At 38.8% G+C, this 21,173-nt stretch overlaps 1 protein-coding gene across 1 annotated transcript in view; it reads right to left on the reverse strand.

Moving 5' to 3' along the window:
• Positions 1-21,173, reverse strand: part of LOC146455502 (uncharacterized) — a 30,003-nt gene that overhangs the window by 8,095 nt on the left and 735 nt on the right. Inside the window, exons 2-19 of the mRNA XM_085094221.1 lie at positions 20,820-21,012; positions 18,940-20,146; positions 17,497-17,758; positions 16,823-17,040; positions 15,899-16,003; positions 15,433-15,582; positions 14,768-14,987; positions 14,297-14,404; positions 13,173-13,256; positions 10,705-10,956; positions 9,616-9,772; positions 8,125-8,265; positions 6,628-6,811; positions 4,691-5,775; positions 3,313-3,526; positions 2,889-2,931; positions 1,241-1,463; positions 218-363 (exon numbers count right to left, since the gene is read on the reverse strand). Coding sequence (XP_084950347.1) covers positions 218-363; positions 1,241-1,463; positions 2,889-2,931; positions 3,313-3,526; positions 4,691-5,775; positions 6,628-6,811; positions 8,125-8,265; positions 9,616-9,772; positions 10,705-10,956; positions 13,173-13,256; positions 14,297-14,404; positions 14,768-14,987; positions 15,433-15,582; positions 15,899-16,003; positions 16,823-17,040; positions 17,497-17,758; positions 18,940-20,146; positions 20,820-21,012 — 4,992 coding nt within the window. The remainder of the gene's footprint in view (positions 1-217; positions 364-1,240; positions 1,464-2,888; positions 2,932-3,312; positions 3,527-4,690; positions 5,776-6,627; positions 6,812-8,124; positions 8,266-9,615; positions 9,773-10,704; positions 10,957-13,172; positions 13,257-14,296; positions 14,405-14,767; positions 14,988-15,432; positions 15,583-15,898; positions 16,004-16,822; positions 17,041-17,496; positions 17,759-18,939; positions 20,147-20,819; positions 21,013-21,173) is intronic.

A 21,173-nucleotide genomic window follows, 5' to 3' on the forward strand; every position in this document is an offset into this window, starting at 1 on the left:
GCAACTTTCAAACCTGTTCTAGTTTTAATTTTTTCAGGATTTCTTTTCTCAACTGCCTAAGTTGCAAAAAATAACTACAATAGTACAGTTTATAGTGAAGATGAACTCATTAGTCAGAGTTTTAAAGGGATTAAAGACAATAGGCACGAAAGACTTTCTTAATGTTATGAAACAGCTTCTCCATAGTTTTTATGGTTTAATGACAGCCCTGACATACACTGTTCTCCTTGGTGTCTTCCTCTCCAGCAGTTGTGTTAATCTTGACAAGCAAAGGTTCAGAGCCAGCTCTGATCCTACAGATCATCAGTTCTCTTTCTTCACACCCAGGCAGCTTGAAGGACTCCAGGGCACACACTGTCCATTCTATGAATTATTGAAACAATTATTTAATCAGAAGTATATCCATGGCCAGGGTTCTTATTAAGTACCAGCAACCCCTACTTAAAGGGACTATGTCAGCTGGGGCTCATGCGCAGAGTCCAGTTGAGACTAATTTGCATACAACTCTGAGAAATATTTTTGCTTTTCCGCCATTGCAAAAGCTTTCAAAAATATCACAACAAACAGCTTCTGTAATTACTAAGAAACTTTTGTAAAATAAAAAAAAAACATTCAGCTAACTTTCTGAAGATGAACGCGATTCAAACAGATGAAAGCAGCTTCCTGAACTCTCCTACGGTATTTGAAAAAGTTGGGCCAACGATTTCAAAGTGCTTCTCATCAACGCGCACATCCACCTTGGGTGACTAGTCCCTTTAAGAGGTTGGGCTTACTAGTTTTCAGTGAAAAGGCTTACATCTGTAATAAAACTAATGATACAAACACTCATTCATTAAGCCACGTACTTATAGCTTCAAGCTGTCTACTCTGAAACTGAATAAGAACACTGTAAGGCTATCACATATTTACCAGCAGCTCAACAAACAAACAAAACGCATAGAATAGTAAGCAGTTAAGTGAACTGTTTGTCTTAAAATGCAGTTCCAAGGGATGTAGTTCACATGGTTATGTTAATCAGGCGTCCACAATCATGTCAAATGGTTGTGTCACCATTTGTATCACATTGTTAGGCTGTGATTGGTATACGTTGATATACATCAATATGGTGAGAAGCAGTATCCTCTCACATTAATTGCATATTCCACTCTCCTCCAGTTGTTGTATTTTCTTTCTTTTCCATGTTTTTCCTTTATTGCAACACTTTTCTGCACTGACGTTCTATACCCAACAAGTACCCTACCTTTTGGAATTTTCTGTAAAAGAGCCATTTCTTCACGAGAAAATGGATATGAAGAAGATTCCACACTCCTGTCAGAAAGTGAGTTGAACTTCATCACCTTTCGGATCTTAGCAAGCTCTTCTAACTTGGACATAATTTCAGGAGCAAGTCTAGCTGAGGTACTGCTGTTCAGTGACAAGGAAGAGAGTTTGTCTGCAAGCTGAGTGATGCCTTTGCCTTGTTCCTGGAAGGGAAAGAATATACCAGTATATAAGGATATTTTGGGGTAAAAAGGCACTTGCATGACTTTTCCACTCCAGAAACTAAGGGCCTCTTCATACGAGTCCGGTCGACTGGGCTGGCCCGGTTTCAGAGATCTCGCCTCGTCACTCTTTTCTTTACAAAAATTTCAACGTGTTCATATGAGAAGGCAGGCTGACCCAGTTACCTTGGTTTTTGCAACCAAGATCACAGAAACCAAGCTGGAAATTTTTCCCATATAAACGCTCCAGCCCGGATACCGGGACTGTCTGTAATGAAACATTTTCAACTGCCATGGCTAGTAAGGTCCCTAACAAGTCGGAACGTGGTTCCATGGGTATTTTAGGGGCCTTTTCGACATTTTTCATCTTGGTAACCGGGATTAAATTTCCCCTGTGAACAGAAGACAAAATTCGTCCCATCTACCGGGCTCATATGAAGACACCATGAGACAAGCGTAGCACAAGTGAGGGATGTGGGATCATTTGGTGGAAGAGGGAATTGTAATAAATGACAGTGGTAGTCTGTTGCCAAGGAAAAGTTGTTTCAGATGAAGCAGAGTTAACTATAGCTGCATTACTAGCTGTGCAAATGCCAAAAAAATGCAATGCTCATTGTCATGACATCCTTCTGTCTAAAAAATTAGCGATAAGAGTTTTACACAAAGTTTCAATGTCACCATGACATCATTTTCAAGTGACAACAATAACATTCTGTTTAGACAAATGTAAATGCTTAATCACCTCACACCTCTCACCACATACATTAGACGGTTTGAATTTTACGGATGTTACTTGAAAATGATGTCATGGCGACATCGCAAGGTTGTGCAAAACTCTTATCACTAATTTTTATCCTTAAACGTTTGTCCATCTCATCCTTCTGTCTAACCAAACAATCCAACAATCCCTCACTTATGTAAGTCTCCCTGCAGTTTCTGGACTGATTTCTGTCCTTTTCCAAATTCAGTATTAAGAAATAATCAATCCAACCAATTACATCAGCGTGACAATGTAACAATTTCGTGCTTTGACTGACACCTCAAGTAATGCAAATGTACTTTAGCTTAATGTTAATTATTAGCACCTTTGTGTTTAAATAAAAGGCACATTCATTTGAAACTATTGTGGGGAATCTGCAGATGGTATCCATGTTCTTTTGGGACCTACTCTGTTTCTGGAATGAACAGAATTATATTCCATTCATTCTGATCGCATGGGCATTTTATTCAGAAGGAATTCCATTCTTTTGGGAATTGATATTCTACATATTCTGTTATTCCTGAACCGGAATAAGAATATTATAGCCAGAATTGTTTCCAAAGAATGGCCGAAAGGCGTTGATGCTGATACCGATGCTGATGATGATGATGACAGCGAAGGGTAAAATGCACTCCGTTAATACATACATTTATCACAGACAAGGCAGCTGGCACATCCTTTGTTGTTCTCCTGAGGTAAAGAAAGCAGACAAAATTTAAAGTGGTGATTGTCACTAAAACAATTCTGGTATAAAGGCATGAAAGTACCAGAAACCTGTTAAATCAGGCACTCTATAAGGGTGACAACATTACAGTAGTTTGACTGTAGTCGGCTTTTGCAATCTAAATAGTCCAGATTCATAGGTTTTTATGATGTCTTGTACCCATTATCTAGATTAATTTAAGCTATAAACACCATTGTCTAGTATGTCTACAGTACCAGTAACCCTAGTAGCTACAATCAAACCTACTATAGACAGTATAATACACTTTGAGATACTTCGGTCCACTAACAGAAGGTATCTCGCAGTGTGGATTCAACTGTACAAACTACCTCTACTGATACTCTTACTTGATTCTCTTTCCTGTGCTTGTCAGAGCCTGATGTCTCAGTGTTACTGAAGAGGACAAGTTCAAGTAGTACATGGAGAGCTGTGGTGCTGATCTTCCATGACAGAGTGCCAACCCCCTGCAGATGTCAGAGAACAGAGCTGGTGGAGGACACGCTTGGCAAAGATCAAATGCTTCATTCCAGTACTGTATAGCTTGATCAAGCCATTGAGGAGCTGGAGAAGAAAATAAGGGGAAAGTCTTAAGTCTTATTGGGCGGTGCCTACCGTTGTTACTGCGCATAAGTTCTACGCATCTCAAGATTCTCGGGTTTCCTATGTGTGGTGCTCATTAACACAGGGATATTTTTGCGCGGTTTAAAACTATGCGGAGAAAGCAGAACTTAGCAAGTGCTCTTGGTATCCCAAAAGAAAATTGGGGATAACCATGCATTTTTCAGAGATAATTTAGCTTGAACTTAGGAGAAACTGCCATAAATTTCTTTATATTTTGGCGCTTTTAGAAATATTGTTGCTTAAATATCTCTGAAAAATGCGTGGTTACCGCCAATTTTCTTTTTGGATTCCAATAGCCCTTGCTAAGATCTGCTTTTCCTGCATAGTCATAAACCGCACAAAAATACATCTGCATTAGTAGGCACCATCCTTAAAAGCAGATCTGGGTATTCATAGAGGTTTTGGGAACCAGGATGGCAATAATGGTTTTCAAAGGTAACCTCAACTTGAATTTAGCTTCTTTTCAGGGAAAAATCAGGGAAAAATTAAGTTAAGTTGAGTTGCTCAAAGCAACTAAGTAAAATCATGTTTAGAGCCAGTTGATTTGCCAGGTTACTTGTTTGCAAGTTTTAACAAAACTCCTGTCAGATAACAGGTACATGTATCAGCTGTAAAATAAACTGCAATATAGCTTTAAAAAAGGCAATGCAGCACGTGATTATTGTGGTCAACATGTCATACCAGTGAAACGCAAATGGGACTCTGAAATTTTAACCTTCATAAGTTCGAACTTTCTCAGCAACTCTTGTTCACTTATATCTTTTAACATGACACGTTAATACCAAACAGGGAATGTCTTACCAAGTAAACAGAGACAGAACTTGCAGATTTTTGGGATTTGTTTGTATTATGACTCTGAACTATAGCATTGGGAATGATCAACAACAACTTTCCAACTTTAGGTGCTTTATGTACTTACAGTCTCTATAAATATGTTCTCACAAATAAGACCTAATGCATGCTTTATTTTGAGCAACCACAAACTCAATGAATGTTCTGAGAATGTATAATTGTGTCCCCCGTGTAACTCAATTATTCAATTATTCTGCTATTTCACACTACTAAAATAATGGCCACAAATATATGAACCCAATGTAGTCATACCTGTTTTGCTGCCATCCACATTCTCAGATGGCTTGGCAGACTGAGTTGGTTTCTTGGACCTCTTTGATTTCTGCTGAATGCTTGCATCAGATTCATCAGCTTCTGTGACAGCTTCCTCCACTCTTTTCCTTCCTCCTCTGCCCTTAGCTTTTGAGGATTTTGGCTTACTGTCATCTTCAACAGACATTTTCTCTGCCGTTTTTGAGCTTCTAGATTTACCCCTTCTACTTGAGCCTTTCCTTGGTTTCTCGATCTCCTCTTCAGCTAAAGCAGTTTTGACAGAATCTCTTGCGACTACTGTGTCGTCCCTTGAAACTTCCTCAATCGCATGTCTAGAGAACCAGTTACAGTCAACACCAGTATTACTAGAAGATCCCTTGTTAAGCACCAATCTTGTTACTCCAGAGAGCTGAAGCAAGAATGCTTTCACAGGTAACAAGTACACTGGGGTATTCCCAACAGCATTCTCTAAACAGTGTAGGATTTCCATTGCTTTTGACAGTTCATCACTGGCTTTTTCAATCCTTCCATTCTGCAGTAACAGCTCTCCTTTCATGCAATGTACAGTGATACGATCTTGACTTAACATCAACTGAGGAGAAGAGTTTTTCAGGACTGTATCTTCTTTCTGTTTTCTGCCCTTTGAGGACTTTGCTCTGCTTTTCTTTTTGGATTCTTTAAATCTCCCTTCATTTGATTCAACACCTCCTTTACTAGACATCTGAAGTTTCTCAACAATATAGACCATCTTCCTTTCAGCGCATTCACAAACTGTCTTAGTCATCTTCAAAATGTTCATCGATTGGTCACATCTTGAGATAGAGGACAAATACTTGGAAAGACTCATAAGATAGTTGATCAAGACTGTGTGAAGTGCTGGATCAACACAGCTGACACATTCACATGTTTCTGGATGCCTGATAAACAGTGGTTCTTCAATATCCTCTTCAGAATGCTTGCTTTTGCTGCAGGACTTCAGAACTGGTTGCAGGATCCCCTTCAGTTGTTCAAGACGATTTTGACATTTCTCTGTCTTGCCTTGCTTCAGCTCCAACTGAGCAATGTTGTCAAGAAATTCTGCAATCCTGAAAACAGACAACAATCGGAAGTGGGCAGTTGAGTGACAAGTTTATGCGTTACACTTAATTCATGGAAAAGTCACTCAGGGTGGATATGGTGGATTTTTGAGTCGACCAGAAGCGACCACTTACACAAAACCACTGAATTACTTCTTTGAAACTTGTAATCTGAACCATGAGGTTGATGGAGTTCACTTGTTGAACAAGTACGGCTTTCACAAAGAACCTTCTATCCATACAAATATCGAATGATTTACTAATAGATGATTTGTGTCACAACTGATCCCACTTCAAGTATGCCTACAACTCTCAGGCACTTTTCTCCGGCTAACATATTAAGGCAAAACACTTTGAGTGTATTTAATAACCAAAGCATAACCATGGATTTATAAGATCCAGCTAAGTGAAATTACAAACAGTTAAGACAATGTCTAAGCCATTTTTACCAGAGTATGGGGGCTGGAGGAGGGGTTTAGTTTCTAAAGAAACTGTGTTGCTGCATCAGTGGGGAGTACAAACCAATGTTTGGTTTATCAACAGAGTTGATAACTTAAAGTAACTTGGCCACCTGGAGGGGTGGAATGGGATGGGAATCTAAGCACTCTTCTATATGCTCTATGCTTGGCTATGAAGTTTGCCATCCCATGATCATTTCCCTTCTTTTATACCCATGTGAATATTCTTTTGAAGGTAAATAACACCACCAGTTTCACGCATTAGGTTGTCAAGAGCCTGAAATTAGTTTATGGTGTCATCCTTTCTGCCACAGAAACTGTGGGCATCTTAATTCACCTCCTACCTTCATGGAATCTTCACTTCAATACATCAGTTTGCTTATAGTGCAAGTAAACAATTTACCTGTATGACAGAGAAAAATGCCTTGCCAGAGCAAGACCGTCCACAAACTGCCTGAAGGCTTCCCTTACAGCACCTTGGTGGGCGTATAGCTGGCCAACTTGTAACAGCGAAGAAAGAAGGTCATCAAGAAGTGACAAATGGAAAAGACTCTGGCTGCTTCTGGAGAAAATCAATGGCTCCTCTCCTGCAGAATGGGAAGCAGACAAACACACGACAGTGAGTCAGTTCAGGAAGAAGTACACAATCATGACTAATAAAAAAATAATAAATGACTCTATTTAAGTGTCTAAGTATAGTTAGCACTGTAACTAGTGCTAATTGGGGACACTATAAATTAGTGAAGTAAATATACAAACTGAACATAACTTTTGTTAAAATCCCCAACTGGTGTGGAGGCAAACCAGTTGGCTATTTACAAAGCATGGCCTTGGATTTGGAAAAGTCACTACTGTGAAACAGATCCAAGTGGTCAGAGCGGGACTTGAATCTGGGACCTCTGGATAACAATTCCGATGCCTTACAACCAAGCCATACCACATCGCACCTTTTGCTATAAATTATATAGCTGTGGCTAACAAACTGATAGACTGTGAGCAGTCTCTTTCTTCTCCTAAGTTCTGTAGCAAGTGCGATGGATCTCGCGAGTGGTGAGCGGCGAGCTCATTTGCATAATTCTACCGTCACTTTGCACGCATGATCTGAGGAAAAAAGTACAACTGCTCGCAGTCTAACAAATTGATGATTCCATCTATCAAGAGTTGGCAATAACCAATTTTTTCATACATGAGACTAAATGGGGCACAGATGAGGGAGTTGTAGTGGAAATCCCAGAGAGCAGATCTTCCTATCCACTGATGGTTTTTGCAGCGGAGGAGAACCATGCCAACCAGAGAAGAACCCTCTGATCAAGGAAAGAACCAACAAGACACTCAACCTAGTAACAATGCATAGTCTTGGATTTGAACTCAAGTCACATTGATTGGAGAACAGTGGAACAAAGTGGTCTTTCCACTGCACCATTCCTGTTCCCGGTATAGTGGGCAAAGATCAGCCATTCAGTTCAAAATATCCCCATGATGATGCTCAACTCACGTTTGAATAGGGGCCCATCTATAGTAGACTGTGAAACCCTGACCCTATTTATGACAAACATTTAGCACTTCGCCTTTACCGTTGATGACCTGAGTTGCAAAAGGACACTGTTTAAAACAATGTTACAATCACGTGCAGAGGGTTCAAGGTTGGACTGCACAAAAATGCTAGAAAATAGTACTGTAAAAAAATGTTTTCCACCTGTCTCTAGAAAACACAGAAACAAATCTGACTTCCCTACAGGAGTAGCCTGTAGAGCAAGCATTTCCGTGTTTTTCACTTTTTCACTGTAACTCTCGTCCGATTTTCCACACAATCAAACAGCAAAAAACGCACAAAAACCCCACAGAAACCCTTCCTACACAGGCAACAACAGGAGCTAATTTTGACATCTAATTCTCCTACCTGACACATCCTCTTTCTGTTTATTCTTCTTTTTGCCGCTGCTAAATACGTCCTCCCCAAAGACTTCTTCAGCCATCTGACTTAACTTATGAAAACCATCCATGGCGCACTCCAAAGCAGTCAGAGAACCAAGAGCAGGATCTGCAGTAAAAGTGGAAAATTATCAAGAACATGTTAACTTAAAGAAACACATCTCCTTTCTTCTTTTAGCAGCTGTCAAGAATAGACCCTTCTCCAAAATGGCGGCAACAGATTTGAATGAGTTAAAATTGAACTGAATGAAAAACTGATACCAGCACTGGAAAGAGCACCCTTACTTTAGTAAACTTGCAAAGTTTCAGCATATTAGGTGATATCAGCTTAGGAAATGTAAGATGAAGTTTGACAAATTTATAGACGTTTGTATGACTGGGGGTATACGTCATACCCCCAGTGATACAAACATCTGTAAATTTTTCATTTTTCAACTTACATTTTCTCGGCTGATATTACATCTGATAAGCTGAAACTTTGCAGGGTTACTAAAGTAAATTAGTGCTCTTTCTAGTGCTGGTATACATTTTTAATTTTAACTTATTTGAATTTTTGGCTGCCATTTTGGAGAAGGGTCTATTAATGTCTTCACAAACTGCCCACACACCAACCTTTGAATGAATGCATGACCTTGAGAGTGCTCACATGCACAGCCACTGGGTTTATTATGTCCCCTGGTGGCTGGCCATTGCACAAAGTAAAAACTCAAAGAAAAAAAGTCTTGGCTTCATTTTGTGTAACCTGCTTCAGAGTAAGCATCCATAAGTAACCTCATCATGTGTATACTTTAATATACATGTAAATTGCAGGGCCAGGTGGAAAAAGGGCACAAATTCTAATTTTGCTTTTTTAAAAAAGTGCTTTAAAATTGCCGAATTTTTGCAATGGCTCATTTTTTAAGAATAAACCTTGATCCATTTTCCTTTTTTATCTGGAAGGCTTAAGGACGGTGCCTACTATTGTTACTGCGCATACGTTCTGCACATCTCGAGATACTCGTGTTTCCTATAGGTGGTGCCTACTAATACAGGGATATTTTTGCGCGGTTTAAATCTAGGCGGGGGAAGCAGAACTTACCATGCTCTTGGTATCTCAAAAGAAAATTGGGGGTAACCAACATTTTTCAGAGATAATTAAGGTTCAATTTAGGAAAAAATCCCATACATTGCTCTATATTTTAGCGTTTTTTAGAGATATTGTTGCTTAATTTTCTCTGAAAAATGCGTGGTTACTCCCAATTTTCTTTTTGGATTCCAATAGGCCTTGCTAAGGTCTGCTTTTCCCGCATAGTCATAAACCGCACAAAAATACTTCGGTATTAGTAGGCACCGTCCATAATTTTGGAGATATTGAACTCTGAAGCTGTCTATGTGCAATAAAAGAAAAATCCAGAAGACACTCAAGCAACCCTTTTTACATCTTGGCACATTACCACCAATAAATGATATTTTTGCTCACCCAAAGTCACAGTCAATTCATGAAGTTTAGCAGGAAGCATTGAATACTTTGCACCTAGAGATTTCAATCTAGCCTTTAGCAAGTGACTCTTGTAGGACTTCTGTGTGAAAACATCACTTTGAAGTATTTCCTTCAGACAGTCCTCTCCTTCTGAGTACTAAAAACAACAAACAAATATTTTCAGTTTAAAAAGAACAAACCACAACAAAGTGTTCAAAATCATGTCATGTTGAGAAGAATAACACATGCTGTCATGTGACTAACAAGCCAATCCTTTTTTTCTGCTAGCAGTACCTGTGAGAAGTGTTAAATTTCATCAACTATCTGTTAAGGTAGAAAAGCCAAAGTACAAGTCAGATTTTCCTTTCAATTTGTTGAATACTTAGTTCCTCACAAGTTACAAGTTTCTCAAATGACTCTTCTACATACAGAGGGCCGTTTCTACAGTATGTCTCATTTAGTATTAATCACAGCATCAAAAACTTATTGTGTCCAGCCATTGCTTGCATTTCACATGTACATGTTTCTGGTTATCATCACATAACATTGTTTGCCCAATCCACAAAACTCTTACTATTTATGCTTTATTCTACCAAGAAAAAAATAGAGCTGCTTGAACATTAGGTAATTATGGTAGAACACCTCAAGCAGCCAGTGGATGACAAGTGTGTGTAATCATTTCAAAACTATTTATAAAAACAGTTCTATTTGGACTGTAAGTATCATTTGCCCCCATCTTCTTTGATTTTCCTCTGTCCCCTTATAATGTTGGTAATGCCAACTCAACTGGTCTGGCATATCTAAATTTATACAACACTGAAATGGAAGAAGCAAGCCCACACATTGCTGTCACGTGATACATGTAGAAAAAGGGGTTGTCCTTGTGAACCGTGGGGGAGGGGGGGGGAGAATTAGCTGATAGTGATGGGCCTGAGAACATGGATGGAGGCAGCGATTGCGGCAACTTCAACAGAACAGCATAGAAATGGCAACATGGCACACAATTCTGTACTGGGAGATATGGATGATGGTGATGAATTGGGGTTAAGGGGGAGGGGGAATATTTAGTGACCCAAGATTGTAACCTACCTTGCCTGTGACCAACAGATAGTGACTCTTGGCCAGCAAGAACTGAACTTTTGTGGCACCACTTGGTTCAAAGGAATCCAACATGTTACTAGCATTACGCAGCAGAAAATCAGCATGATCAACATGAAGCATCTCACACATGGTGTGAACAGCTTGACTGAAGGCAGATACGCCATTATCCAACATACTAGTGGTGCCAATTGCTTGGGATATGACACCAGCAAGGTGAAGAGCATGCACTTTCTTAAGTGGCTGTATGAAGTAAAGAATTCAAAGTGTCAAAATATAAAATTATCTCTTTTGGTGTATATATGGGCAGCAGTAAATCATTAGGGACCTCTAACAAAATACAAGGGGTAGTAAGTTCCAGCGAACTGTATGCAGTCCAGGGGGATATCATTGTGTCATTTTTTAAGAGACTGTAGTTCCTTCAGGACACAGAAAGCATCTAGTAAACTATAAGAAATGGACAAAGGGATTAGTTTTAAAGAAACTGTGGTGCTGAGTCGGTGGGGAGTAGAAAGAAATGTTTGGCTTTTTGAGTTGATTACAAATAGGTACAGTAACTGTAATTTGACCACCATAAAGAGATTCAAGCACTGACATTTTGAGCATTAGCCCTTTGTCAGAGCAGATCAAGGAATTGTGGGCTGTATGTGATTTATATAGTGCAAATAATGTAGCTCCACAGCTCACTATATAAACTACATACAACCCACCAACAATTCCTTGATTCGCTCTGATGAAGGGGTAACCCTCTTTAAGGTGGCCAAAATACCTTAGCAACTTCGTTGAAAAAAACAAATACTTGTAAACTTTAAGCACTGAAATGACAACAGGCACTTTCAGTTACATGTACGGACTTGTTTTCCTAACTAATTGCCTTTACTTCAGTCAGTAATTGCAAGTGATTTACGTGTCATTACTGTATTTTTCATTCCTTGAAAACATGCGCTTGCTTTTCATAAGCCCACTTACATGTAAAGAAATGATTACTGTAAACAGACATAGCAAGCAAATAATTATCATGCGGCCTTCAGGAGCGATTGAGGGAGTATGGTTCATTGATAGCTGTGTTAATGGTGGACCCTGAAACTCCTGACCATTTCAATTACCAGATTACTTGACTAAAGTGTCACACTCTGCTATTTTTAACAGCTCTGCCAGATTGTATATTCAGAATTTCTGAATATACAGGGTTTGAGCTAGGATTTGATCACTGGGGGACAATTTGTCCCCTTGGCTAAAATTTTGGGGGACATTTTTATTTTAAGGGGGACAGACATATTAATTTTTATTCAACATTTTTTTTACATTGATACAGGCAAGCCAACAAAAACATTTTTTTAGCTGATCCTTGTAATACAAGAGCAGTGATCAATACAAACAGGAAAAGTTAAGTTATTGGTGTCAAGACTTTTTTTTCTCGTCATATTTAAACAGAGGATCAATGACTATGCTTTATACTTCAAAACATTTCACAGCAGAATCTCGTCTCGGCATTCCCTTGTAAACTTCAATTCCTTTCTTAATTACTGGTAGACGTACATGTACTAATTATTCTGTTGGTTCTAGCCCAAACATCAAGGGCTGTAGAAAAGTAAAAGTCCCTAACCCTAGTTTGTCAATGTTAGACTTCAGAACAGTAGCAAAAGCATCTTGCATACCTTCCCCATTTTGATGAGAACGATAGGTAGCATTTCCTCTCACTCGAAGATTGTTAACACTTTCGAGGCCAGCTTCATCCAGAAAATTGAGCAGTGAGTCATACTTGACAGTGGCTATGTCCTCCTTCGCCAGCCAGTAGACGGCTCTCATTGCGGTGAGGATGGCTTGCGATTGTTCTCTAAGAACACGGCGCTGTGTGTTGCTGAACGTATCCCTCATAGCTTCTTCATTAACAGCATCCTCATGTTCTTTACAGTCTTTGTGTCTTTGCAGAGTTGAGGTTCTAAAATTTGTACACCCTTCTACCAATGCCAAGGGGTTTGTCTTCTTAGATTTCCGACAAAAATAGCAGAACATCACCTCCTTTTCATAGCGCAACCATGTGTGATCTCGCAACCAAGTTTTCTGGAAAGTTCGTGACTTTTTCGGTTTCCTTTGATCTCCATCCGTTTCTTCCTGATTAATACACTGTTCTTCTTCTGTATCATTTTGATTCAGTCTGGCTTCAATTTGGAGCAAAAAAGCTTTCTATTGTGAAACGTGACTTGAGAATGAACTTTGAACGGACAATGTGCGATAAAATATACTTTCCACGTTCTGTTTAGCTTGCAATTTCTGGGATCCCTTCGTGTCTGCTTCCTTTCGAGTTTTTTCCCTAAATTTTGAAGGGGACAAATTGTTCCCTTGGCCGTTTTTTTAAGAGACAATTTCAATTCTAGTGCGGGATTGGCGCAATGGTGCGGCCTGGCTCAAACCCTGAATATACAATCTGGTAGACAATAATTCACTCCACTAATTACCTGGTTGACAAGACCTAACATTCCAGCTGTTATCATTAGGTAATGACAAGTTTCCTCTGGGTTGGCAAAGTGCTGTAAGTCAATCTGCAATTTAAGTATTATATGTATGTAAGTACAAAAAAAGCAGACCTGAATTTGAAATTATATTGTTTCAGAATTGTTCTGGTTCAGTCTATGATTTCAATCTGCTGACAGATATGATTGCACAATTGTTTGGTAGTATCCTTATTTTCTTTTATTGAGGGACAATTATGTTGGCTGTATTTGAGGTATTTCTGTATTTCATTATGGTTCAGCAATGTGTGAACTCTTTGATTTGACTTTGATGAATTAAACAAGGAAATCACACCGCAAGAGTGGGATAATGAATAATAGCTATTGAAGAAATTAAATGTAAAAAAGTGCCTTTTTTTAATTTCAGTAATAACCAAGCAGGGCTTGAGACTAGTTTTTAGCTGACTAGCCCAGTGGTTAGTAACAGCCTGGTTTCACTAGGCAAAACAAAATTCTATGAGTCCACCAACAGCCTTGTTTCAGTTTCAATCTCTTTTCTTGATTGTTTTTTTTCAACTTTTTCATATTTTATTATTTTTACCTACAGTATTATAGACTTACAAATCAACACTTACTGTAAAAACAACACTATTACAATTTCTAGCACTACTGTATAGAGAAAAAAATGCCTAATAGCAATATTCTAATATTATAATATAAATTATGAAACTTATGGCAGTACATGTACCTTACAACATAATTATATACATTACAATGCTGTACACGTTTTTCTTCAACTTTGTTTTCTGCCCAGTACTCCAGTGCTTTAGAATTTTTACTAGTCAAAGTGGCTAGTGAAAGTGCAAGTGAAACCTACAAGCCAAAACTGAATTTTTACCAGCTGGTGGCTAGCAGCTATCATTAGCCTCAAGCCCTGACCAGGTGTTTAAGAGACTCTAGCTACCCTTCTTTAGTAAATTTAAACAGTTTGATCCTTTTTTTGGTGTGATAATTACAAGCACAGCTTAAAGTTTATTCACATTAAATTTGATAAATATCTTTTTTGCCATGTGTAGAAGAGGCTTTCATTAGTAAGTTACCTACTAACACAAGCTGTACTTGTTACAAACCTTTCCATTAGTCTCTTTTGTCACTGATCTACCAACTAACACTGTCCATGTTTCCAATGCTGAATGAAGGGATGACACAAATGGCTGCTCCAGGGAAACACCTTCAAGCTAATTAAGACAAAATTTTATATGTTTCAAGTTTTATTAAGTTTTTTCAAACGTTACTTACAAATGAACACCGCCTGCAAATAGCGAGCTAATCTAGGCAGGCGGTGTTAAGGACACACATAAATGAATTACTATTTGAAGGCGTTAAAAAGGTCAGTTTTGAATACATTATATGTACAAGTTTTTTTCTTCAAACTGTACAGAATGCAGGCAGACCAATGGGGGAAGAGGTGTAGAGGAGAGGGGAGGGGGGACCCGGGCACAGGGATGGTACCAGAGGAGTGGAGGTCAGGGTGTTAGCCCCTGCCTCTCTGAAGTTTCCCTACCTGGGAGGTTAGGGGTTAGGGTTACTGATTCATGTACCTCATCAGCTTCAAAACTCTCACTGAGTTCTGGTGATTCTTCTGTTTGTTTCTCCTCCATTGTAGCTTTGTGTTCCAACAATGCTTGCCACAGATATGCTGCAGCAACTCTGTCCAGCACAGCTGAGGAATGAAAGCTTTCATCCTCATCTGTGTCGGCTACTTTGTCTGATAACTGTTCGAGAATTGCAGCAGCTTCTTGACAGTAATCAAGAGCAGATCTGCAATTAAAATCAAAGCATCAGTTCACTGGACACTGATAGAGAAAAATACAGGACAGCCAAAATAATAATTATTAATAATAATGATATACAAGTCTAGCTTGGGGTAGTAAATAATTCACTAGACTAGCCTTTGTTTTGCTGCCAAGTCTTTTGCGCTTTACAAAATGCCAGAACGAGCCTTTGGTTTTTATTAATGCGAACCTGTGACCTTATGAACTACTTTGAAACTTTCTCACCCTTGAAATAATCATTTAAGTGGTTTAATCCAGCCCAAGATATAGAGCTGCCCTACATGCCAGCCAGCATAACGGCCAATAACTAACTAACTAACTACCCAGATACTTAGATAGGTTTTCTTAGCAGTCTCTCTTCACTGCAATCTACCCTTCCACATAACAAAGGAAAGATTGAGAATAGTAGGGTAACTACATAGTGCACTCACTTGTCATCTTCTAGACTGAAGTCACCAGGACTGTGTAAAGCTATGGCAAGTTCTAACATGATTGAGCCATAATGGAATTCATCCTCTTGGACAACATACAGTTCCATAAGCTGCCTGATGACTGCAATTTGCTCCAATGCAGTGTCATAACTGGAAACAAAACAAGAAATCACAAAGTCAAACAAACAACATTTTCACTTCACTTCACTAACCTTATTTCAATAATAATATTAAATTTTTACAGTGCACTTCTTTGATAATGTGCGTGCGCCCAAACATTGCATGAATGTGCCCAATAGTGTCCCTGATTTGCAGAATACAATCAACCCCTTCCCCGTAAAAGCTTGCAGACAATTAACGAGTGGATGTAAAAAAGAAAATTGGTATCTTTAGTTTTATTTTTGACCACAATAATGTTGTCAAACTTATAAATCTTTCTGACACATGTTGTCAGTCATTCATGTACCTCTTTGCTTTGTAGAGAGCAAGCTCTTCCTGAAGAACCAAGCACAGCTGACCGCCAACAATATCTTCAGCATCTTCCTGCTCTGCTAAGGCACTGCACAGAGTTCTAATTAAATCAAACACCAAAAAAACTTGGCAATATATAATTTGCTCTGCTACCGATGAATTCCTAAAGATACATGTATGTCATAATCTAACGCGGTAATATTGTTTGGAAACCCAGTCTTGTGTGTGTGTTTACTGCGCATAATAATTTTGGTTTTTTTTTTTACTTGCGTATTTGCCTTCCAAGTCGAAATTCTCATAGGAAGTTGATTTGGTTCGCGCACGGTATTCAAGAGGAGTCAAAGGGCTAATTGAAGGGCTGAATGCAAAACTATGTGTTTATGTGCATTTTTAGGGCCACATTTTTAAATACAACCAATTTGAACAAAATGGAACGAGTCATCTGCTTTTTATGCACTTAACAATAATTTGTTTCTTAGAGGGCTGATTTCACCACAGAAATACTTTAATTCTATCTCAGCAAATTTGCACTCGTGTTTTGTTTATCAGCAGAGCTGATAACTAGAGGTAAATGGCCACTGTAAAAAGATTTGAGTGCTGACGTTTCGAGCGTTAGCCCTTTGTCAGAGCATTTCACACTCGTCAGCACTCCTATCTCTTTACTGTGGCCATTTTACGTTTAGTTACAAACTCTGTTGATAAACCAAACATTCCTTTTGACAGTACTCCCTGGCACCAATGCAGCAGGTGCCACAGTTTCTTTAGAAACTGAAACCCCCTTATCTTTCTGCACTTAGCACCTTCAACTGCAATTTATTATAATTATAATATTATTGTATTAGATTGCACTCAAATAATTATCATTTGAATGCAATCTTGACTTGTAAAGTAGGGAGGGTCACACTAGTGTACTCCTCACCTTGATCTTTCAATCTGTTTCTCTTCATCTTGCAGACTTTTCACTAGTTCATGCTTCACTGTGGTCCATTGTTTGATCTGTTGTCTCACAATAGCAGCATCAGAGCTTGATCTTACTGATATCAACACCTGGGTGGTAGCAGTCTTCAATGCATCTTTCAGCTGTCCAGCTCGTCTCTGACAATCAGTTAGCAAGGCAAACTTTGCTAACAGCTTCACCTAAAAGGACAACAAATCTTTAGGCTTCTTGTGTCGGTTCTTGTAATAAGTTTTTTTTTTCAATAAAACTCATCAGACACAACAGGTCCCTGGGTTGGGTTAGCTCCCTAATATAAGACTACTATGACATCAACAGCGACTCATGGTTTCATTAAAAGGCAGTGACCATTAGGTTGTGCCTTTAAACTGACATGGTTTGAACCAAAGCAGTTGATTCTTTCCTTAGGTTTTATTCCCAACAAAATTCTTACAAAAAAACACAGACAGGTTGCCATTTACTTTGGTTAGTTCCGAAACCTACATGTACTTAAAAACCCCTAAAGCAAGAATAGTACAAACCCCTTTTAGAGAAGCACTTATGGATCAATAAAAAATAAATATTAATGAACAATCACAACAATAATTATTTCTTTACAAAGTCCCTTCAAAAACACTTTGTAAATTAGGCCAGATTACCTCTTGAACTCTTGTGAAGATTTCTTTCTCTGTGTCAGCAGTAAAGCACCAAACTCTCAGTTCATAACAGGCAACAGTTAACAGAGGCACTCCTTCGGCAAAACAGTCTCTCTGATATGACATACAGCCCAGGTTATAGACATTACAGCCTAACCATCGCAGCTCATTTGGAGATAATGGTACATCCGGGTCATCAAGGGCAGAATGAATAAGGGCGCTTGCTTCTTGCACCACTGGAACACAGTCTTTAAAGATAAGGCTTCTGTGAAGATAACATTATACAAATGTACAGTGGTGTACAACACTGTAGTCAAACAATGTGGAGGTGCAGTGGTTAGCATGTAAGGACACTAGATCTAAAGGCGAGTGGTTTGAGGCCTAGCCTAGCTGTCATAATGTTGTTCCCTTGACAGTGCTGGATGCGGCAGTCCATCATTAGACAATAGTGAGTTTACGCAACAGGACGGCTAAGGGAAGGGGATGGTGAAATAATATCATTGTGTGACCAACATCACATCTTAGTACCTTCACATTTTCAGGCGATTTTCAACTAAAACTGGTGTTTTCTCATCTGTGACAACCTGAAAACCATGAGCAGTAGGAATGTTACAATAATTTAGAGTCATGAATACTTGGCCGTCACATTGGTCACACAAGCACAATTTGCCGTCCCACCACATCAGCTGTTGCATAAACTCGCTATTGTCTGACCATACACATCACAACACCTTTATTTAAACCTAAAATGATGCTTGTGGCTTTAATTTTGTGTGTCTGATTAATTTCAAAACTTTCTTTGGACATGGTCTCTGTGCAGAAAGATGACTCAGATTTTTTTTCTGTTCTAAATTTTGTAGAACAAGCACAACAAGGGTTAAAAATCACCATCTACAAAGTTAACGATGAGTTTTGGCAAGTGGACATTCTTTTACAGTGCTCAAAGATTGTTGCCTTCTTAAATCCATAATTTCAAAAATTTGATTTTTGCATCATTACTTAATTAGCACTCTAGTGAAAAGGATCTTCTAAAAGGTCGGTACAGAGTCAAGGAGACAAGTCCCCTGGACTTGCCCCATTGTGTAAACTGTGCTTGTCCAAAAATCTTTGTCAACAAATTCAAACTAACTTGAATTGAAGGAACAAGTCATGTGACTTGCCCCTTCAAAATTATGCTTGTTTCTTTGAGTGAATGCATGGTCCATTCAACAAGTCCCTGCAACCAGCCCCCTTGTGTAAACTCTGTAAGGGACTTGTCCCAGGGAATAATCCAAGGGGACTTATCTTCTTTTGTGTACCGACCTTAAAGATCATGTAGGACCATGTAGGATTTTTAGGATCCTATGAATATGTGTGGGGTTTGTACCATGATTTATGCAGTTACAAGTTAACATTTTGACAATTTCAAGTGATCCACTACAGACCACAAGATAAATGACAACTGACCTATTGTCTTTGCTGCAATTTTTTGTATCTTTATCATTTTTCAACTGATCTTGGTATGAAGAAATAATAAAGCTCAACACAGCTAGTTGTCGATCTGTGGTCTTCTGCAGCTGTTGCCTCAGTTGTGCTGCTGAATCATCACTGTTGACCTTGTGTAGCTCTACTTTGAGTTGTTCACACTGCAAGGAAAGGACAGTGACGTATGACTGTAGCAAATGCACTGTCCCCTGGAATGTTCTCCATGTCAGAGAGGGAGTTTTCTCCTTAGTGACATGAGTTTGTTTGTTGCACACATGTTGTAAAATGATTCTGAAATACTCTAAGGAATCTGAAAGCAGTTTCAACATCGGCGATGGTAACATTTTGCATTTCAGCACCTGAGAGAGCAGTCTGTTACTCTCGAACAACAACTGTTGATGGGAGTCTTGAGTTTGAGATTTTCCATTTGCACAGTTCAATAAAACTGCACTCTTACAAACTAAACAAACAGAAGAACAAACTTGCAAAGGCACTTGAAGTTTAGATTGTCCATTTTTGCAACTGCTAGAATTTCCTGCAGTCTCCAACAGTTTATCAAACACAACCAAGGCTTGCGTTGAGCTTCCAGCCTTACTGCAAATCCTACCATAGTGAAATCCAAGTTCAACCAAGGGTAGCAAGGAATCTCTGCCATTACTGACCAGTTGCTCTGTTTTAGTCAACAGCACATTAAAAACAGATTCAAAGAAGCTTGCCAGGGATTTAAAATTGACAATCTTTTGTCCGCAGTCCACCTGATATTTCGTTGCACATTTCAGAGTTTTATCCACAATAGATTTTAGTGAGGATTGAGTGATTGCTTCCGCTTGGAATAGTAGCGACAGCCTTCTCCAGTCAAGCACAATGCATAAGTGTGATGCTTTTTGTGCAGGAGTTATTTTGACCTCCTCTAGCTTCCCTGCTCCTTGCAACAGTATATCCGATGCACGCAGGGCGAGTGATCCAAGTTCTTTGCCCATTTTTTCACTGTCATAGTTCTTCCAAGTTTTAAGCAGTTGGATAAACTTGAGCAGGTCACTTGCATGGCCCAGTGCTCTGTCAAATTGCACCTTGCCTATGAGCTGAACAATAATAAGGTAAATTGTTTTGCCAAGTTGGTCCAGAGATGGTATAAACTTGAGGTAGTTTCCATTATGAGCAGATAATGTGGTGATCAGCAGAGAAACCACTAAAAAAGGAAGACAGGAAATAATAACAGTGTAAGTAAGCTTATATGAACAGCTCTGGCCTGATGAAGGTTACGTAAACAAACTTGTTACTTATTAACAGAGTTCAAAAGATAATCTTACTTTCTCATGAAATGGATAATAATAGCAAATCACAAGAGAGAGATAATACATGTAAGCTTTGTATTTGCAAACAAGACTTTTTTTCAGGGGACCTTATTACTGAAGAATGTTTTGTTTCAAAATTGATTGGATTTGATAATGAAAAATACTTGAAACACATTTAGCTAAGAGCTTAACACAGTTAATGCTTATGGCCCATGAACTTATGTTCTGAAGTGCTAGTAATCAGACAATTAATGAAGGGGTGTGTAAAATAAGGTCCTAAGTGACTTTTGATGTAAGGTCAAATTCTCCTTTTGTTCCACAAGCAAATACAAGGTAATTTGAAAGGAGAACCTGGCAATTCATCAGAAGTCACTTACTAAGGGCTTTTGTCCAGGCAACCCTCCTACGATTTGGTGGTTCATATTTGGAGGAGGGGAGAGGGAGGAACTTATATTCCAGGAGCTTATATTTGGAATTTTACCTGACTCTAATCATTCCCAACAACTGAAGGATGGGAGCAATAAGAATTGGATATTGAAATATTTAGGATACATGACTATAACTCACCAAGGTTTAAGGAGTTAGTGACTTCATCAAGGCTATTTCCCTTTGTCTTCACCTTTTTCAAGGTCTCGATAGCACATCTTAAAAACTTGGTGCAAAATACAGTGTATTTGGAGACACTTTCTTCTGTAGCTTTGGTTCCTACTTTGCAGCCATTTTTACTTTTCAACGGAGATTGAAGTGGAGCAAGATAATTCTGCAACCAAGTAAAATAAGCTATGATTAGGAAACCTACAGTCTCAATTTTGGCTAAACAACACAATTCAGGGATACTCTGCAGACTGGCCCAAGGCCAAAACATTATTCGTCGTTCTTTAATTCACTGCCGAGCCAAACAAGCCAACAAATTAATGCATA

Source organism: Pavona decussata, unplaced genomic scaffold, assembly GCF_977016875.1.
Source record: "Pavona decussata unplaced genomic scaffold, jaPavDecu1.1 SCAFFOLD_273, whole genome shotgun sequence".
Classification (NCBI taxonomy): domain Eukaryota; kingdom Metazoa; phylum Cnidaria; class Anthozoa; order Scleractinia; family Agariciidae; genus Pavona; species Pavona decussata.